Source organism: Pteropus vampyrus, unplaced genomic scaffold, assembly GCF_000151845.1.
Source record: "Pteropus vampyrus isolate Shadow unplaced genomic scaffold, Pvam_2.0 Scaffold15, whole genome shotgun sequence".
NCBI classification, from domain to species: Eukaryota; Metazoa; Chordata; class Mammalia; order Chiroptera; family Pteropodidae; genus Pteropus; species Pteropus vampyrus.
In genome coordinates this window covers 4,527,643-4,552,138 of record NW_011888796.1, presented here as the reverse complement: position 1 = coordinate 4,552,138, position 24,496 = coordinate 4,527,643, and the positions used below count along the sequence as shown (strand labels likewise).

Below are 24,496 nucleotides of genomic sequence, written 5' to 3'. Positions count from 1 at the left end.
ATGTTATTTTGATACTATATTTTAGTCTTTTCCAGAAAGCTCAAAAAAGTAAGGAATTGATACAGAATGAAATCCAAGAAAGACATTCTTTCGCAAAAGAAATAATTACTTTGAAGAATCTATTTCAACAGACCACAGCTTCTTTCCAAAATATGCAATTACAAGACCACCCAGAAAAGGCAGAACAGTTTGAGGTAAGTGAGAAATGAAGTGGTGAATGTGGCCGATACAGGCAGTCTTGAATCCAGAGTCCTTGGGACAGAGGTAGCTCAATGTCTAGAGAGGAGGGAATGGTCCAAGAGAGAGGAAAGCACTCTCAAAGGCCCCATGGCATGGTGTGGGCAGAGCCACGAAAGATCAGTGTGGGTGGAGAGCAAAGAGCAGGGATGAGACCAGGTTGGAAAGTAGGCCAGTCTGGACCAAGCAGCCCTTCTTCAACCACATGTTAAGTGTGTTTGTTGAACCAGGGCCACAGACCACTGAAGAGTAGCATGTTACATAACTCACTTCAGTAGGATGTAATATCTTACTTCTGACAAGGTAGAACTGTTTTTACGTACAACACTTGTGACATCATACATGTGTTATTGTTTTTTCCCCCACACCAACCTATTTCCAACCCTCCGGACACCAACCGAATGTCCTAAAATTCAATGTAATTCTGACACTAACCACCAGGAGTTAGCATGGAGGACGACCTCCCTTCCCTGCTCGCCCCTCCCCGCCACCCCTGCCCCAGGTTAAGGGTTCAGTCCCACAAGACTGCCCCACCTCAGACACCAGTGATCAGTTCCAGGCTTCTGGTACTTCTGACTGGTAGGCTGTAAATCAGGGGTTCTCACAAACTCCCTCCCCCCAGGTTCAATAATTTGCTAGAATGGCTCACAGAAGTTGGGAAAGAGCTTTACTTATTATTACTGATTCGTTATAAAGGTTACAACTCAGGAAGAGCCAAATGGAAGAGACGTATAGGGTAAGGTATAAGGTACCTTCCGTGCCCTCCCCCTAGTACCTTGCCAACCCTCTATACCTTGATGTGTTCACTCACTCTAGAGCTCTCCAAACCTCATTGTTTCGGGGATTTTATGGAGGTTCACGATATAGACATGATTGGCTAAATTATTGCCCTTTGGTGACTAACTCAACCTCCAGCCCATCTCCCCTTCCTAGTGGTTGGGAAGTAGAGCGGAAAATTCCACCACTGTAATCAAGTGGTTGGTTCCTCTGGTAACCAGCCCCCATCCTGAAGCTATCTTGGACCCCACCCCCAAGAGTCATCTCATTGACATAAACTCAGATAGGATTGAAAAAGTGTTGTTATAAATAACAAAAGATACTCCTCTCACCCCTATCCAGGAAATTCCAAGAGTTTTAAAGCTGTGCCAATAACCAGTGATGAAGACCAAATATCTGTATCTATAAATGTCTCTATATATTATTAATATCACAGTATCACAGAGATTATGCACATGCCCCTGTGTCACTTGGGAACTTCCTCCCCCTCCCCCCAGAATGATCTCTTTTCATTTCAGTCCAATAGTAACAGACACATTGACATTGGGAAGTTTATTCAAAAGTCGCATGCCATTGTTAACTAGAGTTTTTGGTTATCACTGTTAAAAAAGGAAACTTATTCTCTCTCACAGCAGTCTTCTTTCGGAAGCCATCTTTGTAGCACCGAATGAAAACCTGTACTCCCAGATTAGGTCTAGGTAAAATAGGATGACACTGTACCTCAAACCCCAGTTTTATCTGAATGTCATTGTTCTTTAGCTTTCTCTCCAGATTTGTTCTCTAATGAGGGTTTAGAAAAGGAAAACAGTATCACATCATGGAATCATTCAAAATTGTAATCATTCTTCAGTGTGGTGACTCAATCCATTAACACAAATAATGCTACTGAACAGCTACTGTAAAAACAAAGCAAACCCCAAAAAGCCACAGCAAAGTCAAGAAGTATTTTTCCACTTGATCTTTGGGAAACTTTCCCAAACAAATGAGTTTCTCCTTTATAATTAGTGCAAGAGAACGTAGATCAGATTGGGTTTCTAGGCCACAACCAATAGACTGTTTGTTCAGGTTTCTTTTATCTCCTGAAACCCGCATTCTTTGCGTGGAACTGGAACCCTCCTTTTAAAAAGAAGTTGAACTCTGCTGGGCTGTCTAATTACATGAAAGCAGACACTTCAGCTTCAAGCATAGGGCTTTTAGTGGCCTTGAATTATTGTGATGATAATGTAGGAAGAAGCAGAAATAGCAACAAGTTAATAACAACAACAAAAACTTCTTTGAAACTTTTTGCTACTTGCAGCTTTTTAGATCAAGACAGCAACTGAGATACAGTTAAGTCCTTAGAGGTACTTTAGAAGCAGGAGATGTTGTAATGTCTTTTTAAGAACAATGGTTTGACACTCTGAAGAGATATCAAGTTTAATTCTTACAAATTAGCATCATCTGACCAGGCTGAGTATCTCTCAGGCTTAATCAGCTTGTATCAAAAGTGGGGTTTTGTCATGCAAAATTTGCTTATTTAAATCATAAGGATGTGCTAGAAGGCTTGATTTCATTTTTAGTGTTAAACTTTTTCCCCATCCTGTGAGTATTGAAACTCTCTTGATGTTTTTAGGAGCTTCAAAGCATTTTTAAGAAAGGGAAGCTAACTTTTGAAAATATTATGGAAAAACTCCGAATCAAGTATTCTGAAATGTACACCATAGTTCCCGCAGAGATTGAATCCCAGGCGGAAGAATGCAGAAAAGCTTTAGAAGACATAGATGAGAAGGTAATAATAATGTTTGTACTAGTGTTATTATTTATGAAGTTGAATGAAAAGAAAATATCATATTTTCATTTGCCCTGATTCCAGCTATAATTGTTTTTTATAGCGTTTAGTTAATTGTTAATTTTGTGTATTGAATATTGAGATGAAATTGCTCTAAACAAGTCACATAGAAAACAGAATTAGGTAATCTGTTTCTTTTTAGTTGTCATGATGCTTAGTTTTTCTTCTCTTGCATTTAAAAATAATTGTACATTATCTTGGGTTTTTTTTTTTCTTAGCTGAAGAATCACTTTAGAATTTCGGACATGAATAATACTTTGCTTTAAAACATTTCCTGTGAACATTTTGAAGTAGCAACAAAGGGCAGTAAGAAAACACATTTCACAACTCCCTAGGGATACCGCTTAACACGTAGTGTCTTTTTAATGATGGCGACATAGCACAATTCTTACAAATTATACATAGACAAATCTTTATACCTGGAAGTCCAGGTTAGAAGAAACAGTGGAAATGTTTCATAGTACCAGAGACCGAGGAGTTTAGCAAGACAATTTTATTGAATTTTAAAAAGGCAACCCAGATCCAGCAGAACAAAATTCTACTTGGTCCAGCATCCACAGAAGGATTTTTGTGTTGCTTTTAAAACTTATAATACTTAGTACATAAAATAGATATTAAATGCACACACACAAAAATATATTTCACATTTAGTTAACTTCTGTGACAGATTTCTTAAGAAAATCTAACCCATGTAAAAAAACATGTTAACTCCTAATATATTTTTATAAGAAATCTCATTGATTTAACATACAAGAAAATCGGTTTTGAGGTACTTTCTCAAGAATCATGTACTCTATTGATTTTATTTTAAGAGAACATTAAATGTTTTGACAGAAACTAAATTTGTTCTCATGAATATTTCATGTGAAAATACCTGACAAAGTGAATTAGTAATCAAGATTCGTCTTTTAAATTTAAGATTGAAAATTTCAACTGTAACTTATATATTTGTAACAGCAACTGATTTTCAATGTGTGATGTATCTAAAGGATTCAGGCCACAAGACAGTACCATTCTGTATAATTCAGATGCTGCCTTACTTTTCCTAAATCACAATCTTTCCTAACGTTCTTAAATGATAGGCATTTCTGCCAGGAGAATACCTCCCGAAATGGCAGAAAGCTTCTTTTTGTAGTAATTTGTTACATAGCAATAAAAAGTCCGATATAGGATTAAATTTTTTTTTCTAAAAATTTGACCATGGTATGGTCTGTAAAATAAAAACATTTTGTAAAATTATCTGCCCCTCGATGTCATGAAAAGAGCCTGGGACTCTGGAGTCTGGTGACTTGGGGCTTCTAAGGACAAGTTCGACCACTAACAGGATATGAGATCTTAAGCAAGTCATTTAGCCTGTGTTTAGTTTTCTTTATCTGTATACTATCTGCAATGAAACATTGTAATCTCTATGGCTATACAGATGATAGTGGTTTTAAAAGAGTTAAAAGATTATACAAAAGCAGAAAGTATTATTTGATTATTTAGTGGCTGCTTGAAGAAAACCTTATCAGCATAGCCTAAACAAACTAATAAGGTATTTGAAAAATGACACATTCAACATGCATTTATTATCTTTCCTAGCCTAAGTTATTTTCTTGAGATAACCTTTTTTAAAATTTTCATTCAGATAAAAAAATTACACCATTCAGCAGCTAGATTTCTGATTGCTATGAAAAAATACACTAGAAACATTCACACTGAGAAAACTAAGTTTTGTGCATCCTCAAATAATAGCTAATTTTAGAAGATTATTCCACTCAAATGAATAGTAAAGTGGGAATTACATTTTTATAAAAGTTGGCTTGAGAATAAGTTTTGTTTTTTTGAAAACCATTCTGTGGAGAGTATTTTCTTATGAAGTAGGGAGACTATATAATAAATTATTTATCTCCCAGGAATTTTTTCATATCTTTCATTGGGGTGTGTTTCAAGCAGTCCACTCAGCAGTTTTTCCCAAGACAGCACATATCTGTAGTTCATACCGTGGATTACATTCAACAAAATTTTGTGTTTTTTTTTTTTTTTTAATATTGTATTTAAAAAAGATCACATTAGCACAACTGCCATTTCCTAGAGTTGCTAATATACCCTCTCATTAATGCGTTAGCCAGCATGGTTTGGAATTTTTCCTGGAACCCTTAAAAGATTTTTTATAATTAAAGCACGTAACAGTGTGACTACCTTTTTTATCATTTGGACCTGTGACTAGAGCACGTAAAACTTGTCTGAACTAAATATTGTCTTTGTCCTGTTGTAATAGATTAGCAATGAAGTCTTGAAAAGTTCACCATCATATGCAATGGCTAGAAAAATAGATGAAATTAACAATGGGCTTCATAATGTTGAGAAGATGTTGCAGCAGAAAAGCAAAAATATTGAGAAAGCTCAAGAAATTCAAAAGGTAAAGTAACATTCTCCTTTAACTTTCTTCAGCATTCGGTATTCCCATTTGTCAGTCATCACAGGACGTGCTCTTTGTATTAATCTGAACTGCAGACATCCGAACTCAAACCCACAGGGCCACCCTTACTGAGAGTGTCACCTGCAGAGGCTTGGTGAAGATTTCATTTAAGAATTAATCTCAGTTTTTCCATCGTGGGAATAGATCCAAACCCCTGACAGCTTATGATTGTAAACTAGCCTTTTCACAAGTAGAGGAAGGATCTTATCTCGGGAAGACCGATGTAAAAATATTATAAATGAAAAAAATCTATATACATTATAAATGCATAAATATAAATGTGAAAAACAAAGGGTAGTATGTTTCTGTGTTGGAGCATTTCTCAGTCTTTGGTTTTCTAAAGTGAAATAATATTGGGGAATATAATATGGAACATTTATGAAACTTATTTGATTAAAAAATATTTCAATAGGATTATATATCAACTGTAAATGAAAAATAAAAAATACTCTGGTGGCCAAATAAAAGTACAATAACAATAAAAAATAGGGTTTGAATACTATTAGCAGATTTTCTTTAGTCTGGAAGGTGATATGGGAAAATAGAAATTCTAATTTTATTTCCCTGTGAAATGTCATAGGAAATAAAGTCTTAGGTAAAACTGTACATAAACATAGTATTCCACCTCTTAACTCCCACGTAAACTCTTGCATATGGAAAGCATTCTTATTCTACTCTGTTTTAAGGAAATATTCTAATATGAATTGAGACTTTTAAAAATAGGTCAGAATATGGTTTACCATTGGATAAAATCTTGGACTCTTATTAAGCAGAGGAACGTAATTTAGCCAGTCCACTTTTCCCATTTCTAGAAATTATGTTCTTAAGCAAATACTAAGTAAGAATTAAATATTTTACCTTTGACATGTTCTTTGCCCAGACAACATATTGGTTTCTTGAGCCGAAAGCTATTGGTACTAATATCTTCTAGATTCAGTACGTGTATGTAGTAGTCCAAATAGATTTAAGTATTAACCAGAGCCCCTTTTAAACATAATGTTAACTCATCACTCTTGAAAGATTAGGGTTACAATGACCTTGTTTGGTGCCATTCATCTCTGGAAATGTCCATGACTTTCTGTTCCTTTATAGCTAATTTGTAATGAAATGAATGAATATGGTTAGAGTTAAGAGACTTCAGAAAAAGTGTTTTTCAGTTTCACAGTAGTTGCTGGGCATAAGCGAATAACTGTTGCGATGTTGTTTTGCAAGTACAAATACCATGTGAAAACTAGGAATTAATGCAATAAACCATGGCATCTGCGTTCAAATTGACTTATGATTTCCTTCTCCAGAAAATGTGGGATGAGCTAGACTTCTGGCATTCTAAGCTAAATGAGCTGGATTCTGAAGTTCAGGACGTTGTCGAACAGGATCCAGGACAGGCTCAAGAATGGATGGATAACTTGATGGTTCCTTTCCAGCAGTATCAACAAGTATCGCAGAGAGCAGAATCGAGAACTTCACAGCTAAATAAGGTGTGATAACTACACATAGCCTGTGGTGGTATTGAGACGGGTTTAAAACAAAACAAAAATACATATTCAGAGACAGCCAATTTCCCTCAAATTCCCAGTTTAGGACTTGAAACTAGAGCCACACGATAGGTTCAGGTGGGTACCGAAGGGACAGATGTCACTGCAGGCACAGGCGGGAGAGTCTTCAGGAAGAAGACCTTTGGCAGAAAGACCACAACAGGGCATTTCCAGCAAGTGATCTCAGCAGTCCAGGGAGGGGGCCAGCAATAAGAATGAATATCATTCAGAAGAGACACCTCTCTTTTTCTTTCTAAGTCGGAGTCATGGTAGGTGAGTGGTACATGGATCTGACAAAAATTAGGTAGGATCCTAGTCTCAGAGGAACTGGGATATTGTAGGACAAAGCCCTGTCCGGGAGGACAAAATACAAATCCAGTTTTCAGAATGAAATGTGAAATGGGAACCAGACTAGTTGCAAGGCTAACTCACGTCCTTTGCTGAGACCCGTAGTTTTGGGGTAGAACTTCATTAAGTCCTTTCCAGCCATGGTCAGGATTGGTCTTAAAAGTTGGAAAGATCAAAACTGGAGGGGGTGGCTCCAGCCATGGAGAGTAGAGCCCTGCTAGGCCTCATATACCACTGGCTAACAACAACTCAAGTAGAGGCATCGGTCAGACTGAGTTTGGTACCGCCTCTCTTTCACAGGCCACAATCAAGATGGAGGAATACCATGATCTGTTGAAGAATACTGAAGCTTGGATAGAAAATACCAGTCGTTTGCTGGCTAATCCTGCTGACCATGACTCTTCGAAGACACTGAGTCACCACGCTAGCACCCTTCAGGTAAGTGTTCTTTCAGTGTTTCTTGGGTGTCATAGAATCTACATATAATGATCAGTGACTTTACTAATCACCATTGTGCTTCCTCCACCCCTCTCTTTTAACCTGAAAATTCACTTTTGTCTCCAACCATACTGAATGGCAGAAGGAAATTTAGAACAGTGACAGGGTCTAGACAGGGATTTTAGAGACCAGGATCTTGTTCTTTCTGTCCTGATAACCACTACATGACTTTTTGGGTATCCTCTATGGGCCTCGGTTTCCCTCATCTATGAAGTAAGAATGTTGCACTGAACCGTGTTGATGGTTTCAGTTGGCAGAATTCTAAGATGGCTCCCAATATTCTTGACCCCTAATGTACATGATGACTTGTATAGTGTCTTCCTCTTGATTGAGGGCAAGAATGTAAGTATGTGATGAGACAGTCACTGTATTGATTAGGTTACATTATTATATGACTAAAGTAATGGGATAGTCACTCCCATGAATACATGATTACTCATGGTTATGTGATTGTAAGACTCCCTGGTAGCAGACTGGAGAGAGATTCTTGCCGGCTCGAAGAAGTAAGCTGCCGTATTATGAGAGTGCCATGGGGCTGGGATCCTGGAGTGGTCTCTAGATGCTGAGAGTGACCCCAGTCAACAGCCAGCAAGAAAACTGGGATCTCAGTCTTACAACTGAATTCTGCCAACAGCCTGAGCGAACTTGTAAGAGAAACTCGTGCTCCGGATGGCACCTTGTTTGCAGCCTTGTAACTTCCTAAGCAGAGGACCCACCTAATCTGGGCCTGGATTCCTGAGCCATGGTTCCCACAAGATGATAAATTTGTTTTATTTTAAACTGCTAAATTTGTGGTAATTAGTTACACAGCATTAGAAAACTAATCTATGGTTCCTCCAAGTCTAGCACACCATGATTCCAAATTTCCCGTCCTTCCTGGTACTCCTCAGAGACCCCGTGTCTCCATGCTAGCTCATAAAGACAACAAATGAAAGCGTCGATCTGTGCGGGTCTTGACTGCCGGAAATCTTCCAGATGCCAAGTATAGGCTTGTTTTACTGTGAAAGGCACATTTCCCTTCTATCATACTATTCAGCCATGAGAAAGAATCATTTAGGAAAAGGTTTATTTTGTAACAGTTTTTAGAGTAATCAGACCACAAAGTTGATCCAACTCCTTTTTATATCTCTAGAATAGCACAGTGTGTTCCTAAATGAACAAGTGTTGACTTCATATCTCCTTGATGTTTGAGATTTGTCGGCATATTTTTTCCCCATAGTAACAGTTCTAAAGATGTTGCATTTTCTCCCATTTGTTTCTTTTCTTCCCCCGTCCTGTGATTTCTGCCCCCATCTCTTGTGTTGACTTTCCACATCCTCCTTTATTTTAAATTGCCTGTAGTTCTCACCATTTTCAGAGTTTACAAAGACAGAAGAGAGAAATGATGCTTTTTTCCTCAAATGCTTATTATAAGTTTTTTTTTAACATAAAAAAAATCATACAAATGTGAACTCAGGCAAAAGCAGTTGGACTTTGCTACCTTCTACTAACACAAATGTAAAAATGTGAAAGCATCTCTCAAACTATTCAGGACATCCTAATTTGCTGGTGGTTGTGAGCTGAGTAGAACTCTTTGAGCTAGATTCAAATAGGGACAAGGGGAGATGCAGGCTAATTTCTTACAGAATGTATCCTAATCAATCCCCCAATGGCAAGTAAGTCTCAAATAACTAGTCATATGTGAGTGCCCCATTTTGTCCTTATTTTTAGGATACCGTTTTACATTTTTCTAGCATTACCAGGCACTGATTTTTAAAATGACTCTTAAAGAAATAATTGAAACTCTCAACTAAGCTTTAAAATGTCTATTTTTATTGCACTCTAACCTTTTATTTAGCTTGGATTTGTTAAAATAGATTTTTATAACCTAAAGGTGCTGTTTATAACCAAAGATTGCTGTTGTAATTAAGCATCATTGCAACATAAATTGTCATCGTAAAAATAGGAAAACAGCTTATTTTTTTAATCAGCTTCATTGAGGTATAATTTACATGTAGTATAATATACCTATTTTCAGTGTATAGTTAGAAGAGTTTTGATAAAGGTATACAATTGGTGTAACCACCATTACCACTATCATCAATGTAAGGAACATTTCGCATCACCCCAAAAATTTTTCTCGTGTTCCTTTGCAGTCATTCATTCCCCTTTCGACTATCTTCAGCCCTACGTAACCACTTACTCACTGCATTTTATTACTATGGTTTTGCCTTTTCTACAGTACTTTATAAATAGAATCATACTGTCTATAGTTTATAGTACCTGACTTCTTTTACTTAGTTTTTGAGATTCATCTAGGTCATTACATTTACAGGTAGTTAGTTCCTTTGATTACTGAATAGTATTACATTTATGGAAATATGCAATGTGTTTATCCCTTCACTAGTTAATAGACATTTGGTTTGTTTCAAGTTTTGGGCTATATATTCAGTATCTCTTGCTGTGTAACACATTACTCCAAAAGTTAGCAGCTTAAAACAACAAACATTTATTATCTCACAGTTAATATGGGCCAAGAATCCAGGCATAGCTGAGTACCGCTGGCTCAAGGTCTCTCATGAGAATGCAGTCATGGTGTTGGCCAAGGCTGTGGTCTCATCTGAAGTCTCAATTTGGGTGAGAGAGGAAACAGGATACACATTCAAGCTCATTCACTTGGCATTTGGCAGGCAACAGAAGATCCACTTCCATATATAGGGGAAAAACACGTGGGCCTCCTTATGAGGCTGCCTCATGACATGGAGGCTGGCTTCCCTCTCCATAAACAATTAAAAAGAGAGTGCTCACAAGACAGAAATCGTCTTTTTTGTAATCTAATCTTGGAAGTTTCATCGCATGATATGCTTCATGCCATATCATATTAGAAATAAATTAGCCCAGCTTACATTCAAAGGAGCTGATTATAAGGGCATGAGTACCAGAAAGTGAGGATTACTGCTGCCTACCACAGACCATTATGAGCAAAGCTGCTATGAACACTCACATGTAAATCCTTGTATACATTTTCATGTCATTTCATCTGGTAAATACCAAAGAGTATGATAGCTGGCTTTTATGGTAAATATTTAACTAGATAAGAAACTTCCAAATTGTTTTTCCAAAATGGCTGTACCATTTTTTATTCCCGCTGGCAATGTGAGTTCCAATTGCTCTGTATTCTGGCTTGCACATGATATTGTCTTTTAAATTTTAGCCATTCTAGTAATGTGGTATTATCTCATTGTGATTTAAACTACATTTCTCTAATGACTAATGATTTATTAATTTGAGCATTTATTCGTGTGTCATTATTTGTACACTTTTTGAAGTGTCATTTCAATTTTTTTATTGCCCATTTTTAATTAGTTTGTCTTTTTATTATTAAGTTGTAAGAGTTATTTATAAAATACCCTAAAAACCAGTTGTTTATTAGGTAAATGATTTACAAATATTTTCCTCCAGTCTGTGGCTTGTCTTTTCATTCTCTCAATATTGTCCTTCAAAGAGAAAATGTTATTAATTTGTTGAAGTCCAATTTCAATATTTTTCTTTTATGATTTTTTTTGTGTTGTATCTAAGAAATCTTTAACCCAAAGTCACAAGAATTTCTTCCTATTTTTTCTTCTAGAAATTTTATAGTTTTAACTCTTACTTTTAGGTCTTATGATCCATTTCAAGGAACTTAATTTTTGTATATGGTATGAAGTGAGAATCCAGGTTTATTTTTTTCTATGTGGGTATCTAATTATTCTAGCACCATTTGTTGAAAAGACTCACCATTGAATTACTTTGGTCCCTTTTGGGTCTGTTTCTGAGCTCTCTCTGATGTTGTATTGATCCATGTCTCTGCTTATTCATCAATATGACACAATCTTGGTTACTGTAGCTTTATAGTATGTCTTAAAATCAGGTAACATACATTCTGCAACTTAGTTCTTTTTCATATCTGTTTTGGTTAGTCTGGATTTTTATATAAATCTTAGAATCAGCTTGTCAGTGTCTATGTGAGGTTTGTTGGAATTCTGAGTGTGATTGCATTAATTCTGTAGATCAGTTTGTTGAGAATTGACATCTTAACTGTATTGGCTGTTCAAATCTAGGAACATGACATGCCTGTTTTTTATTTTTATTTTTTTTAGCAGTGTTTTATAGTCTTCAGTGTATAGGTCTTGCATATAAATTGTTAAGTTTATTCCTGAGTATTTCATGTATTTTGATGTTATTATAAATAGTATTATTGATAAAAACATTGGTTTTAAGTTTTGTTTTCCTTAAAGTTTTCTCCTTCTAGGATTTTGAATAAGGCCAATACAGAATTCTAAATAACCTGATTACTTTTAGAGACTTAATGACTAGAGTTCTAGTTGTATAAGTAAGTGCACTTTCTCATGTCAGTTATTTTTTATGGAATTATTTGAGACTACATAGCAAGTTGAACATTTGCAATAGGTAGCTAAGATATTTTGAAATCTTAAATTTGAAGATTGATACATTGTAATTATTAAAAGAAAAAAAGAAATTATAAGGAGGAATGTCTAAGAAATTCAAAAAATAGATAATTTTTCATTTGGTTTTATTAGACAGAGCTCTTTTAGTATTGCATTGTTCAAGTCATCTCAAGCTATGGTGATGTCTCCTTGAAGTCAGTGGCACCATCTGGTAAGGCCTAAGGAGAACACTGGCACCAGGAATGGCAAGCCACTGAGCTGCCTCTTCATTTCTCATCCCCTCTTCATTTATCTATTTCTCTCACACCCACCTTCCCAAAATTATAAGTCTAGCCAATTGGAAATAGCATGAATGGCTTTGTTGGCCCCAATTCCAAATTTCAGAGGGATGGACTACAGGCCAAGTATTCTTGGTTCGTTAAAGATGGCTGGAGGAGCAGGCTGCTAGACCACCAAAATCTCAGACTCTCTTAAGGCATCCACTACCACTGACCGTAGAGACCGTTCAGAATATTATTACAAAACTGGAAATGAACAGGAGTTTGAAATGTTGAGAAAATTAAATTTTCTCTGATTTAAATTTTTTTATTATGGTATAACTGGCATATGTTTTATTAGTTTCAGGTATACACCATAATGGTTAGATGTTTGTATATATTGTGAAATGATCACCACAATAAATCTAGTGAACATCTGTCACCATACAGAGTTACAGAATTTTCTCTGATTTAAATTTTAATCAATTTTCAGTATCTTAATGTTTCTTTCTTCCCCCATCTGCCTTGTTTCCCATTATCTAGATGGCTTTGGAAGATTCAGAACAGAAGCACAATCTTTTACATTCAGTTTTCACTGATCTAGAAGACTTGTCAGTAATTTTTGAAACAGATGATTTAGCACAGTCCATACAAGAGTTAAGTCGTCAAGTAGCAGCTTTACAACAAAATATCATGGAGAGCCTGCCACAGATTCAGCGAATGGCTGATGTAAGTTAGCACTATAAAGATGTGACTTCTTATATCTAATTTATGTTTCATTTACTATATTAAAGTTATACTGCTAATCAACTAATTATATGAAGACACATTGATCTGGTACCTTTTTGTCATTTATATTCTTATTTCTTAAATTGTATTTTACTTTGCAACCTATAGTGCAACTGTAATAAAAAACCATATTCCCATTCTCAGTCTAGGAGTGGTCGATTTAAAGGGAAGAATCCTGACCCAATAAACTCAGTGATTTCTCTTTGTCAGAGAAGAGATATTGTTGATTTAAAAGCATGGATTAGTAAAGAGAGAATTAAACCATAACTTTCCAAGTCTTCATTCACCAATAGCAAATATGTATTGAGGGGCTACTGTATGCTAGCCGCTAGATTTTTAAATAATTGTATTTATTTTAGCTTGAAATGGGTGAGGCATCTATTTAAGGATGGAATCACATAGCAAAGGCAGGTACAGTTAGTCTTAATTATTTACCTTTGTTTTTCAGTTACATTCCCTACACCACACTTACATAACTTAAAGGAATAATTATTGTTAAATATTCTTGGTCAATGAAGCTTATTCCACTGTTTTTAAATGCTTCTCTAATTTTGATGGAAATTCTCTAAAATACATTGTATATTTTTATGTCCTTTTTCAAAATAAGGTGCAGAAAATAATCTCAATATAATTTAACTTTTTCTTAAAAATTTGGTGATATCACTATAAAATTACTACACTTACTGTTTCACTTGCTTATAAAGTTGTTTGTCCTATGTTGAATGGCTCCAACTGCTATAATTTGAAACCCTCAGTATATATTTATGTAGTTTTTTTCCCTGTCCCCTTGATTATTAACCGTACCTTTTTATTGCTATGGTTCCTCTTTTTGAGCTCTAAAGTAAAGGTCTTAAAGGCCCTCTTACAGTGTGAGTAATTATAAAGTAATTTAGTGACACTTTGCACGGCAACAAGCTTATCGTTGGAAAATCCTGTCAATTTTTCCAGCCCCTTGTGTGTTCATTTTTTAAGGGTGACTTTATCATTTTACTTAAAGTGGTGAGAATTTTTAAAATGTTGGACTCACTTGTATTCAAGTGTTTAAACACATTCCAAAGATAAATCTAGAGTTTGCAGATAACTGAGAATTTACTTAAAAATTAATTCAGATTATGCTACAGACAGTCCCCAACTTAAGATTGTTTGACTCAAGGTTTTTTGACTTTATAATGGTGCAAAAGAGATATGCATTCGGTAGGAACCATACTTCAGATTTTGAATTTTAATCTTTTCCCGATTAGCGATATGCACTGCAATACTCTCTCGTGTTGCTGCTGCAGTTCCTAGCAGGCACACAATCACGAGGGTAAACAACTGATATGCTACAGTGTATTCATTGTGTTAGATGATTTTGTCCAACTGTAGACCAGTGTCAGTGTTAGGAGCACAGTCAAGGTAGGCTAGGCTAAGCTGCGATGTTTGGTATCTTAGGTCTATTAAATGCATTTTCGACTTATGATATTTTCAGTTTATTAGGGACATAACCTCATTGTACATCAAGGAGCATCTGTACTTTTGTTTTCATAGTATAAGTAACTGGAAACTGGCCCTGTGAGGATCTTTGACTCAACAAGGTGTAAGCAATGCTTTGTAGTGTGGTATGTGCTTAATAGAATAACAATTTTTATTGAATAACAATCGACATTATCTGTGCACTTGGTTAGTTTTTAAGAGATATAAATGACAAATATATTTTGGTTAAATATGAGAACAGAACAAATGGCAGTAAATTGTGTTTTATAGATTATTAACATACAACATGTACTGCATGAGTGTTTTTGTTTCTGAAATTTTAGGATGTGGTTGCTATTGAAAATGAAGTAAAATCAATGGAGAAAAGAGTTTCAAAAATCAAAGCTATCCTATTGTCAAAAGAAATATTTGATTTTTCACCCGAAGAACATCTTAAGCATGGGGAGGTAATTATGGATCATTATTTAAAATATTTTCTCATAATACTTACTATGTTTATTTTTAGATATGTACTAATACGATATAATTAAAAATATTTTGTCTCGCTAGAGTAATAGCATGATAAAGTTGGGAAAGAGATATGAGTAACTATAAATATCATGTTTTAAATCATAGAGTACTATTATATAAAAATAATTTTCCTATAGGTTATTTTTTTCATTTAATTTCTTCCAAAAACTTCAAAGCTTGAAAGTTTTGCCTTCAGGTCAAATCTAGTTGTTTAATACTCCAAGATCTTGAGCTTCTAAATCAGGAGAACTGGATTCTAGCCCCAGCTACACTGCTTAACGTCTCTGTGACTTTGAGTAGTTGTTAACATTTCTTGGATTCTTTTTCATATCTGCACATTAGTATTATAGTGGTTATGTTGGACAATTATATAGAAGGTCCCTAGCACAGGAACTGGGACATACTGAATTGCACATGGGTGTTCGGTCTACCTCAGCCCAGTGGTTAGGAGCATGTGCTTTGGGATTAGGCAGCCTGGGTTCTTATCTCAGCACTGCTTCTTACAGTTCATTTCACCTTGGTTTTCAGTATTCTGTGAACCGAATTTCCTTACCTGTGAAATGGAAGTTCTGATAATACCTCCCATGGTAATCGTGAGGGTTCAACAAGATGATATATATGAAGTGTACTTAGCAAAATGAATAATCTTTTTTCATTCATTTGTTGATTTCGTGAACCCCGATTTCTATGGATCAGATGTCATTAAAATAAAATAATTATACTTTGAGGACTTATTAAATTTGACAGATCAATTCTGTTCAATTCAAAAAACATTTTTCGAGGGCCTACTATGTGGGAAGGCCCATCTAGGTGCGGTTTACGGAAGTGAATAAGATGCAGGGCGCACGGTTACACAGCTCACAGCCTGGTGACAGTATGCAAAGCAAGACAGCAGTTCTGCAGAGAGGCTGGCAGGAAGAGAAGGACGGAAAGGGTTGTCCGAATGCATACTTTGGTGCTAGGAAGTTACTCTTGCCTCAGGCATTCTTTTCTGAGAACTTTAACTACCAGATCGTAAGAGATAGAATAATCCTTTTCAGTGTTAGCTAAGGAAATGTTTTAAAAATCAAAACTATAAAGATTAAGTTATACAGTATTATAATTTTGAATAATTAGATTTTGCAGTAGCCTTTTTTTAAATTTGCGAACCATGCTTTTCTGATATAATTAAGGTCCTGCTTGAAAATATACATCCTATGAAGAAAACCATTGCAGAAATAATGTCTTACCAAGTAGAACTGAGGTTACCCCAGACAGGCATGAAACCTCTGCCTGTGTTTCAGCGGACAAATCAGCTTTTACAAGAAATAAAACTCTTGGAAAATGTGACCCAGGAACAAAATGAGTTATTAAAGGTGAGTAGTTTATGTTGACAGCCAACTTATTGGATGCAAATTTTCAGCAGAAGCTAGTTTTGTTTTAGTTTTAACGGTAGATCAAATTGCCGTGCCAATAAGATGCTGCCTACGTTGATTCTTTTTGGTGTCTTCTTGTGCTATTATCCAGGAAGTGGCATTTGATATAAGAATGTACTTTCTTGCTCAAATGGGGCTATGGTTACTTCTCTCAGTTCTTACCCTTGTTCTGGCTGAAGATAGTAAAGCATTGCTATGGTCTGTTTAATTCCATTCTCCAGTTATTGAAGACCCATGTGGGTAAAATGCCGTGGAAATAGATTCAAACTTGAACCGTACCTTCACAATCGCATGAGGACAACAGACTCATGCAGTAATCATCCCCATAATAATCTCTTTATACATCTCAGCCACTTTCATATTAATCGATCTCATTTTATTCTCAAACATTTGATACAGAGAGAGTAGGCACTTTGCCATCTCTATTTTTACTTATAAAGAGATCAGTATTAGAAGGTAGAAAATGTTAGATGACTTGCTAAAACCACTGAATTAACTTATGTTGAGATTCATTTGTGTACAAATAGGACAAGAATTTGAGTCTCTAGACTCCTGGTATCATTCTCCATATTGGGATCTCTTTCTTCTAACTGATGACATCTTTAAGTCTCTCCCCAGAGGATTTTTATTTTTTTCTTAAGTTTCGATTGATTTCCAGTGACAAGTCAGGAATCATCATTAGATGGAAGTTAATTTCACTTCGGTTTGTATTCCTAGGTCAACCACCACTCTCATAAAACAGAAAGTTGTTGAAAGAACCTTAAATTCCACAGACTTTTCAACCCTCTTAGTAGACCTCCCCCCATTTGCCTGCATTTCCTGATTAGATGGATCAGGATAGGAAGAAAGGTTTATTTTTCCCTCCTCCCCGACCACCACCTGATTGTAGGAAGGAAACTGCTACTTCTTTCTTCCACTTAAATTCTATTCACATTTAAGTGGTCACTGTGTGTTCTTTTAAGATTTGAGGACACTGTAATCTCTGGTTTGAGTCTTAACTCATACAGTCTCTCTGGACTGGCTGCTGATCAGCTGATGTCATTTCCTAACACCCACAGGTAGAGAAAAGATCTGGCACTCAGTGTACTATTTTTTTAATAATATGAAGAGAAGAAAAAGGAAAGATATAAAATTTCTACTATTATTTTTAATCTTTTTGTGCTTATTGGTCTCCTGGTAAGGAAAAGAAAATAATAGTCCTAACTATGCTGGAAAGTGGCTTCTTCACAAGATGAAAGGGGGAAAATAGAAGAGGAAATTATATTTTGTGCCAAGTTAGCTGTCAAACTGTGCTAAAATTTTTCATCTTATTGTGTTGGTAGAAATCAGATGTCATCTCATATATTTCAAAGCTAAATAACCTGGTGGTAATGAAAAGCATTAGAATATGGTACATTTATTTTAATTCTTTAGATATTGTAAGTAAGTATCTTTGTTGTGGAAAATGAGACAAATTACTTTTGGGAGGAGTAATGAGATTATTGCTCATTGTTGAGGGCTGAGTAACAGGTATGTGCAGTGAACATAGTTCTTCATTTCCAGCCTGCAGATAAAAGTATGGTTAACTATTAAAGAAAATGCAAGGAAGAATTCGGTGTTGGCCCAAAACTTTGTAGTTTAAAAGGCATTTCGCTTTATTTGAAGCATGCCAAGGAAATACTTAGACTTTCTTTTGAAGTCCATTTCTTTATTTCATCATACTTTGATCATATCATTTAGTTCACAAACAGGTTTGAGCTCTATGAATCACTTAACACTGGATTCCAGGTATTGGTCTGGTTGGTTTTGCTTTATTCTGCAAAGTTAGACCACTCTCAACCCCTGAGCCTTTTACTCATAAAATGTTCGCTACCGATCACAGTGGGTACCAGGAGAGGATGTGGCTGGAATGGGAAAATTTGCCATGCCTCACATCACATGCTCTTTCCACTACGAATCAGTAATGTTACCTTTCTATGTGGAAAGCCTCACATGGAATATGTATTAAAATTGCATATGTGATATACCAATAATTTTATAAAACTTAGCAACTTTGTATTAACCTGCTATAAAATGCTTCCCAGAACAAGACCACTCACTAGGCTGGAAATACTTAAGAGCAAAGGTGTGTCTACTTAGACCTCTAGTCCAAGCACTGCACAAGCTTCCGTGGCATCTAGTAGAGCAAGAAGTTCAGGTGCCAGCTTTCTAAATGTTGTTTTCCATATTTAGGTTACCATTTCCTTTTGAAATCTGTGTGGGTGCATGTTCGTTGTAATTGATTGAAACTTGTGATGATAGGAATAGCCATTGGAAGTAGCCCATCGATCTATTTCTTTGATATGACAAAGATTCTTCTTTTGGGGGGGTTATTTTATAGATAGTCATAAAACAGACAAATGAATGCGACGAGGAAATAGAAAATTTGAAACAGATCTTAAATAATTATTCAGTTGCGTTCTCCTGTGAACATATGTCACCAGACCAAGCTGCTGACCTGCCACAAGTACAGGTATGTTTCTTTCATTCATTCACCAATCTCTTACTAAGCCATTGGTGTCTTGAAGCCTTTTTAATGGTAGAATGTATTTCCTGCTTTTCTCTTTCAGTTGAAATATGGTATATTTACTTTCCATTCCTATTTTATAAAATAGATGAATATAATTATCATAATGGAAGGACCTTCAAGTGTCCTTAGCCTCATTTGGTCTGAATTTGCCCTGGTAGCGAAGAAGCCGGTGTTACACAAGATATTTATTTGGACAACCTGACTTTCCATCTAGCTTTCTGGGGTAGGGGAAATGCAGTGTGGGCAGGCTGTCCTTTAGAGATAATGACCCTGAAGGCTGTTATAATGAAGAGTTCTATATACTAAGCAGTATTTCCATATGCCATAATTAACAGTCATGTGGACCCATTTACAGTGGTTTGCTTGTTAACCCTTTACTGGTAAGGTTTTTTTTCAGTCTTTCTTTTTGAATCAGTACTTCTATAAAGAAAAAACCTGATCGTATGCCAAGGATTGTAAAGAACTTCTTTTTTCCTGCCATTAAGTTAATGTGGGCAAGGAATTGCTATGGTGTTCAAAGCTGGGTTATACCACTTGCTAGCTCTGAGACCTGGGGCAAATTACTTGACCTCAAGGGCAAAGTTCAGAGGGATCCAAGGTGACACAACTCTTAAGTGGTGGACTCAATTTTAAAGACTCAATATTGTAAAAGTGTCAAATTTCCCTTTATATTAAAAACTTTGAGAATCCTAAAGAACTTTAGTTTATGTGAGCTATATCTACCTATATAGAAAAATTTAAACTGAGAAATGAAAAATATGTTTCATTTATTTTAAAATAACAATAAACCAGGAGCATTTGAGATCTTGCTCCCTGGCATATGTCATCAGTTTGGCTCAAGTAAACTCTTACAAAAATAAAAATAAAATAACAAACCCATTACATGTTAATAGAAATAACATATTTATGGAAGAAATTATATTTTTCAAATGAAAATGTAGTGAGAAGAGTGACACTATTTTACATTTTTGCAAACTCTGTAATGGGAGACAACTAGATTCTCATCTGCTTCTGCATTTGATCTGTTGAGATATGTAGTTTTGTCTGTCTATAAAAACAATCCAACCTCTCAAGATGTACATGGAAAAGACCCTGAATAATTGTCGATATTCTTTGGAATTACGCTAAACTCCAGCAAGTAGAAGTTCCTCATAGGTTCATTGATAAATGGACTCTGAAACCATGTCAATAAACTTTTCCTAATTTATATTAAAATCTACTGGTTTATCTTATACTCTAAATAGATTTTCTCACCATGCATGATTTTTTTAACATCATGCTTGGTCATTTGGAAAAATTGTTTCACTAATTATGCAGATTCTCCAAATGTTGACACATTTCAGTAGTTGATAATAATAGGATTTTACATTTATCGACATCTATCTCTTCAGAAAAATCTTTTACTATTTACATATATAAGTATAGTATATCAGCTGTTTTTTTTTTTTTTCTTTTAAGTAAAAATAGTGTTCTATGAAAAAAATCGACAGGTCAGCTTGAAACTCAAATAACCACATGAGTGCTTTTCCTCAACCCTCATACTTTGGTATGTTGCAGAAGTGCCTTAAGCATGCTTCCCACTTTGTCACACAGATTATTAAAAATATATATTCTTTATTGAGGATATTCTTAAGTGAAACTGGCTTTTTTTTTTTTTTTTACAGTTAAGTGCATGATAGTGAAGAAACTAGTAACTATTCAAATAGTCGTTGTCCTTTATTCATATAAGACAGCTACAGTTTTACCCATCGTTGCTTTTTGCATCATCCCATAGTGGAAAATGTTAACACAATGAAAAAGGCAAGTCACATTTTAATAGTATTATGAAAATGAACTTGACCTCATGGAATGTGGACCCCCAGGGGTCTGCAGATGCTATTGAGCATGGCTGCTTAGTGCCCTACCATGCCTCCATCATGCCGGTGGCTCTGCAGACTATTGTGTTTCTCTAAGTGTCATTCTAATGGCTGCAGTATTATGTCTCTTGGGAGGCACTATACCTATGAAGTTTAGTGTTTATTGAAAATTGACACATACCACAGCCGACTCAGATTTAATTCAGTTATCATTTCCCTAAGCGATCGCATGAAGTTTAACTTCAGTAGGAGTACTGGTGTTGGAATGTGTGCAATAGTAGAAGGGCCATGGGGGCTAGGCATCAAGAAGTCCAAGTCTGTGCTCTGTCACGAGCTAGCTGCAGCTCCAGAAAAATCACCTTCTTTCTCTGGACTTCAGGATTCTCACTTATAAGTGTAGACATGTTAAGTTTCTCAGTCTGTAAAATAATGATTCTGTGACTAGCTGTAGGGTGGATGGATGGAAAGAAAGAAAGAATAATGGAATAGGGGTTTGAGTAATATATGAGGAACAAAATTTGAACACATAAAGCTTTGCTAAAAAGGAGCAGGCTTCCCTTTGATACAGCACTTCCTGCAAACCTCAGGCAGAGGTTTAACGGTGCCTTGTAGGGCTGCTAGAGAGGAGGTTGTCAGACTAGATAACACCTGTTTCTCTAAAATTTATAATTCTATAACCCTCTTAGACAGTGAGCATCTTCATTTCTACCATGTACAAAAAATTTTATTTTCATATCTATCACACAAATTTTTAAAGTAACGTTATAAAGCTTGGAATCGTCTGTCCATCATTCCCACAGTAAATTATACTTCACGGTACCTTTTTTTATTTATTTCCATTTGGTAGGAGGCTTTGACTGTGAGAAGAAGTAAATGAATTCAGTGATACTAAAGAAGCCTTCACAGGCAATAATAAAAGTTTGAGAATTCTAACCTTGTTTTCTCTCATTGGTTCCCAATGTTGTCTACTTACGAATCTCCTGGGGCGCTTGTTCCTGGTCCCTGACCCTGTGGATTCTAGGATCCTGTGGCCCCTAGAGCAGTGGCTCCTAACCTTGGGTGCGCATCACAGTCCCCTATGGAGCTTGTTACAAATTCCTGAGCCTCGGCTTGACCCCCAGAGATTGACTGACAAGGTCTAAGGTGAGACTAGGGCATTCTCTAGGGGAGCTTGCAAACCCTTCAGGTCATTGGGAAACACAACCAGGATGCAGAGGAACTAGACTGTACCAGAGTGGCTCCTGGCTCTGCAAACCAATAGCACAGAAAAATCTTCATCCCATGTACCAAATGAAGCAGGCTCCTGTGGGCATGCAAAGGCCTGGGACTTCCCAAAGCAATGCAAACACTCTTTCTGCACAGGGAGAAATTGAAGGTATTGGAAAGCAGATGATGAGTGTGAACCAGAAAAAAGAAGACCTGCTGGTGAACTTAAAGGCTGCCATATTAAAACTTCACCAGCATTTACAGCAAGAACAGCATGAAGTAGAAAAAGAAATGCTGCCAGTTGGAGCGTCAGAAGAGGACGCAGTGGCTGAGAGGGACGTTTCTGAGTGGAAGGTGGGTGTGACTTTAGGTTAATGCCAGTCCCATACTCCACAGGAGCTTTAATAGGTAGTGTTGTTCTCCTAAAGAAAAAAAAAACCTGGGGCATCTGTGTCTGTGGCATATACTATAGGATTTTAAAAGTAGAAATACTTCACCTGAGATTGTTCACGAATGAGTATAAATCTTCAGGGTGTATGTTTTGGACGCAACCCAGAATTCTTATGCTTGAGTTACTTAAGAACTTGCTTATGAAATTCCACAGGCAGGTAGGTGGGAGTCACCCTATGAAATACCTTTCTACTAAAGTCAGCCCACTGCAGACTCCAAAATGGGCCCAGAACCTCTAAATCCACTCTGAACCTACATCAATGAATCACATTCTTGAATTGTTTGATAAGGGGCCACAGTGGGAGATGTAAATGAAAGGGATATAAGATTTGCCTATATCATGACATTGGCTGGATAAGCTGGAGTTGCCAGACCCAGTGGGCTACTTATGTAGGTGGGCATCTCAGATAAAGTGAAGAAAAACTTAGCTATATAATAACGCAGCCAGACTGGGATCTTGATGATGCAGGTGTCTTTGTGCTTTGCCTTTCAGTTGAACAGAAGAGGATCCATGCCTTTCCTGCCAGCAGTCAGGGAAGAGGTGGAAGAGAGCTCTCTGAAGAGTGAAGTAAGGAAAATGGTTTTCTTGTTTAAAGTTTGTTAGAACCGAAATCTCTAAAAGAAGGGCAATGGGAAGATCTTAAAATGAATGGAAACAGTAAAGATTTTTTAAATTAATGCTGATGTAAGGGTGACCAAAGTAGGTCTCCGATGTCATTAACATTTAAGTGCATCTGAACAGCTTCTCCCTAGAGAGCGACCAATGTAATTCACACACTGTTTTTGGGGTGAGGGAGAAGATGAAGTTCTTTGCCGTATCCTGACTTCTGAGTACTTTCTCTGAAGTTTTGAGAGTATGCTGTTTGGTTGGTACTCCTGGTGTGCTTTTTAGAACCTTATTTTTCCATATTCGAATTACTTTTTTAGTCTAAAACAGCATTGCCAAGGACACGGAGAGATGGTTAGCAACTACTACTGGTCTTACTACTTCATTATAACTGGTTGAATGAGAACTTTGCCGTTGTATTTCCTGATACCAATTTCTTATCTCATACTTTAAAAACTAAAGTTACAGTGGGTCTTGTAGGAAGAAAGTTATAGCAGTTTAAAGTTTTCCTGCCTCACAGGTCACCACCAGACATGTTTTCTGCTCGTTTTGTAGATTGTTAAATAGCTCCGCTGTCACAGAGAACAACTTGCTGTCCCGCAGTCTATCACTAAGACATGGTAGAGCTGAGGACAGGTTAACTGTCCTCTGACTATCAGACGACTTTGTAATCTGATCATACCCCTTCACGGCAGACAGAATTGTGAGAATATAGCGGGGTAACGGGCCAAAAAAAGAGTGCACATCTACATGATTCTAATTTGAGACTTGTGTTTTCTTTCTTCTGAGCTGGTATGTTTATAATATCCAGTGTCTTTGACGGCAACAAAGAAAATACACATTCATCAGGCTGTTATCTTAAAGACAGCATTTAAGGTTAAATTTATCAAAGTAGATTAAATTCCTTAAAAAAAAAAAAACCACCCTGTTTTAAAGATCTTTATGTGATGGAAGCTGATTCCTGACTTTTAAGAATGTATTTTAGGCTCTAGATGAGCAACCATATTTGGCGACGTATGATTTAGTTAGCCAAAGAGATGAAAATAGGGGGAGAGGCTGAATTAGGGCTATAATCATACTGCTTGGTAAACTGAGTTTTATATAAAAGAGATGAGTAGGATGCTGGTTATGATGGTAGGACATCACTTCCCTCTGCTGATCAATTGATTACTGTATTAGAAAGGAGATAAGAAAGCAGAGCCATCTTCTGTGTCTTGGTCTTCACTCTGGAAGCATGACAGGGACATGGAGGAAGATAGAGCATCTTCGTCCTC

General features: G+C 36.4%; 1 protein-coding gene across 1 annotated transcript in view; it reads left to right on the top strand.

Moving 5' to 3' along the window:
• The window catches only part of SYNE2 (spectrin repeat containing nuclear envelope protein 2), a 293,506-nt gene that overhangs the window by 167,609 nt on the left and 101,401 nt on the right, over positions 1-24,496 (top strand). The window contains exons 54-64 of the mRNA XM_011386203.2: positions 26-194; positions 2,627-2,782; positions 5,103-5,243; positions 6,599-6,781; positions 7,487-7,624; positions 12,912-13,097; positions 14,954-15,076; positions 16,313-16,495; positions 18,915-19,046; positions 22,322-22,519; positions 23,109-23,183. Of these exons, the coding sequence (XP_011384505.1) occupies positions 26-194; positions 2,627-2,782; positions 5,103-5,243; positions 6,599-6,781; positions 7,487-7,624; positions 12,912-13,097; positions 14,954-15,076; positions 16,313-16,495; positions 18,915-19,046; positions 22,322-22,519; positions 23,109-23,183 (1,684 nt within the window). The remainder of the gene's footprint in view (positions 1-25; positions 195-2,626; positions 2,783-5,102; positions 5,244-6,598; positions 6,782-7,486; positions 7,625-12,911; positions 13,098-14,953; positions 15,077-16,312; positions 16,496-18,914; positions 19,047-22,321; positions 22,520-23,108; positions 23,184-24,496) is intronic.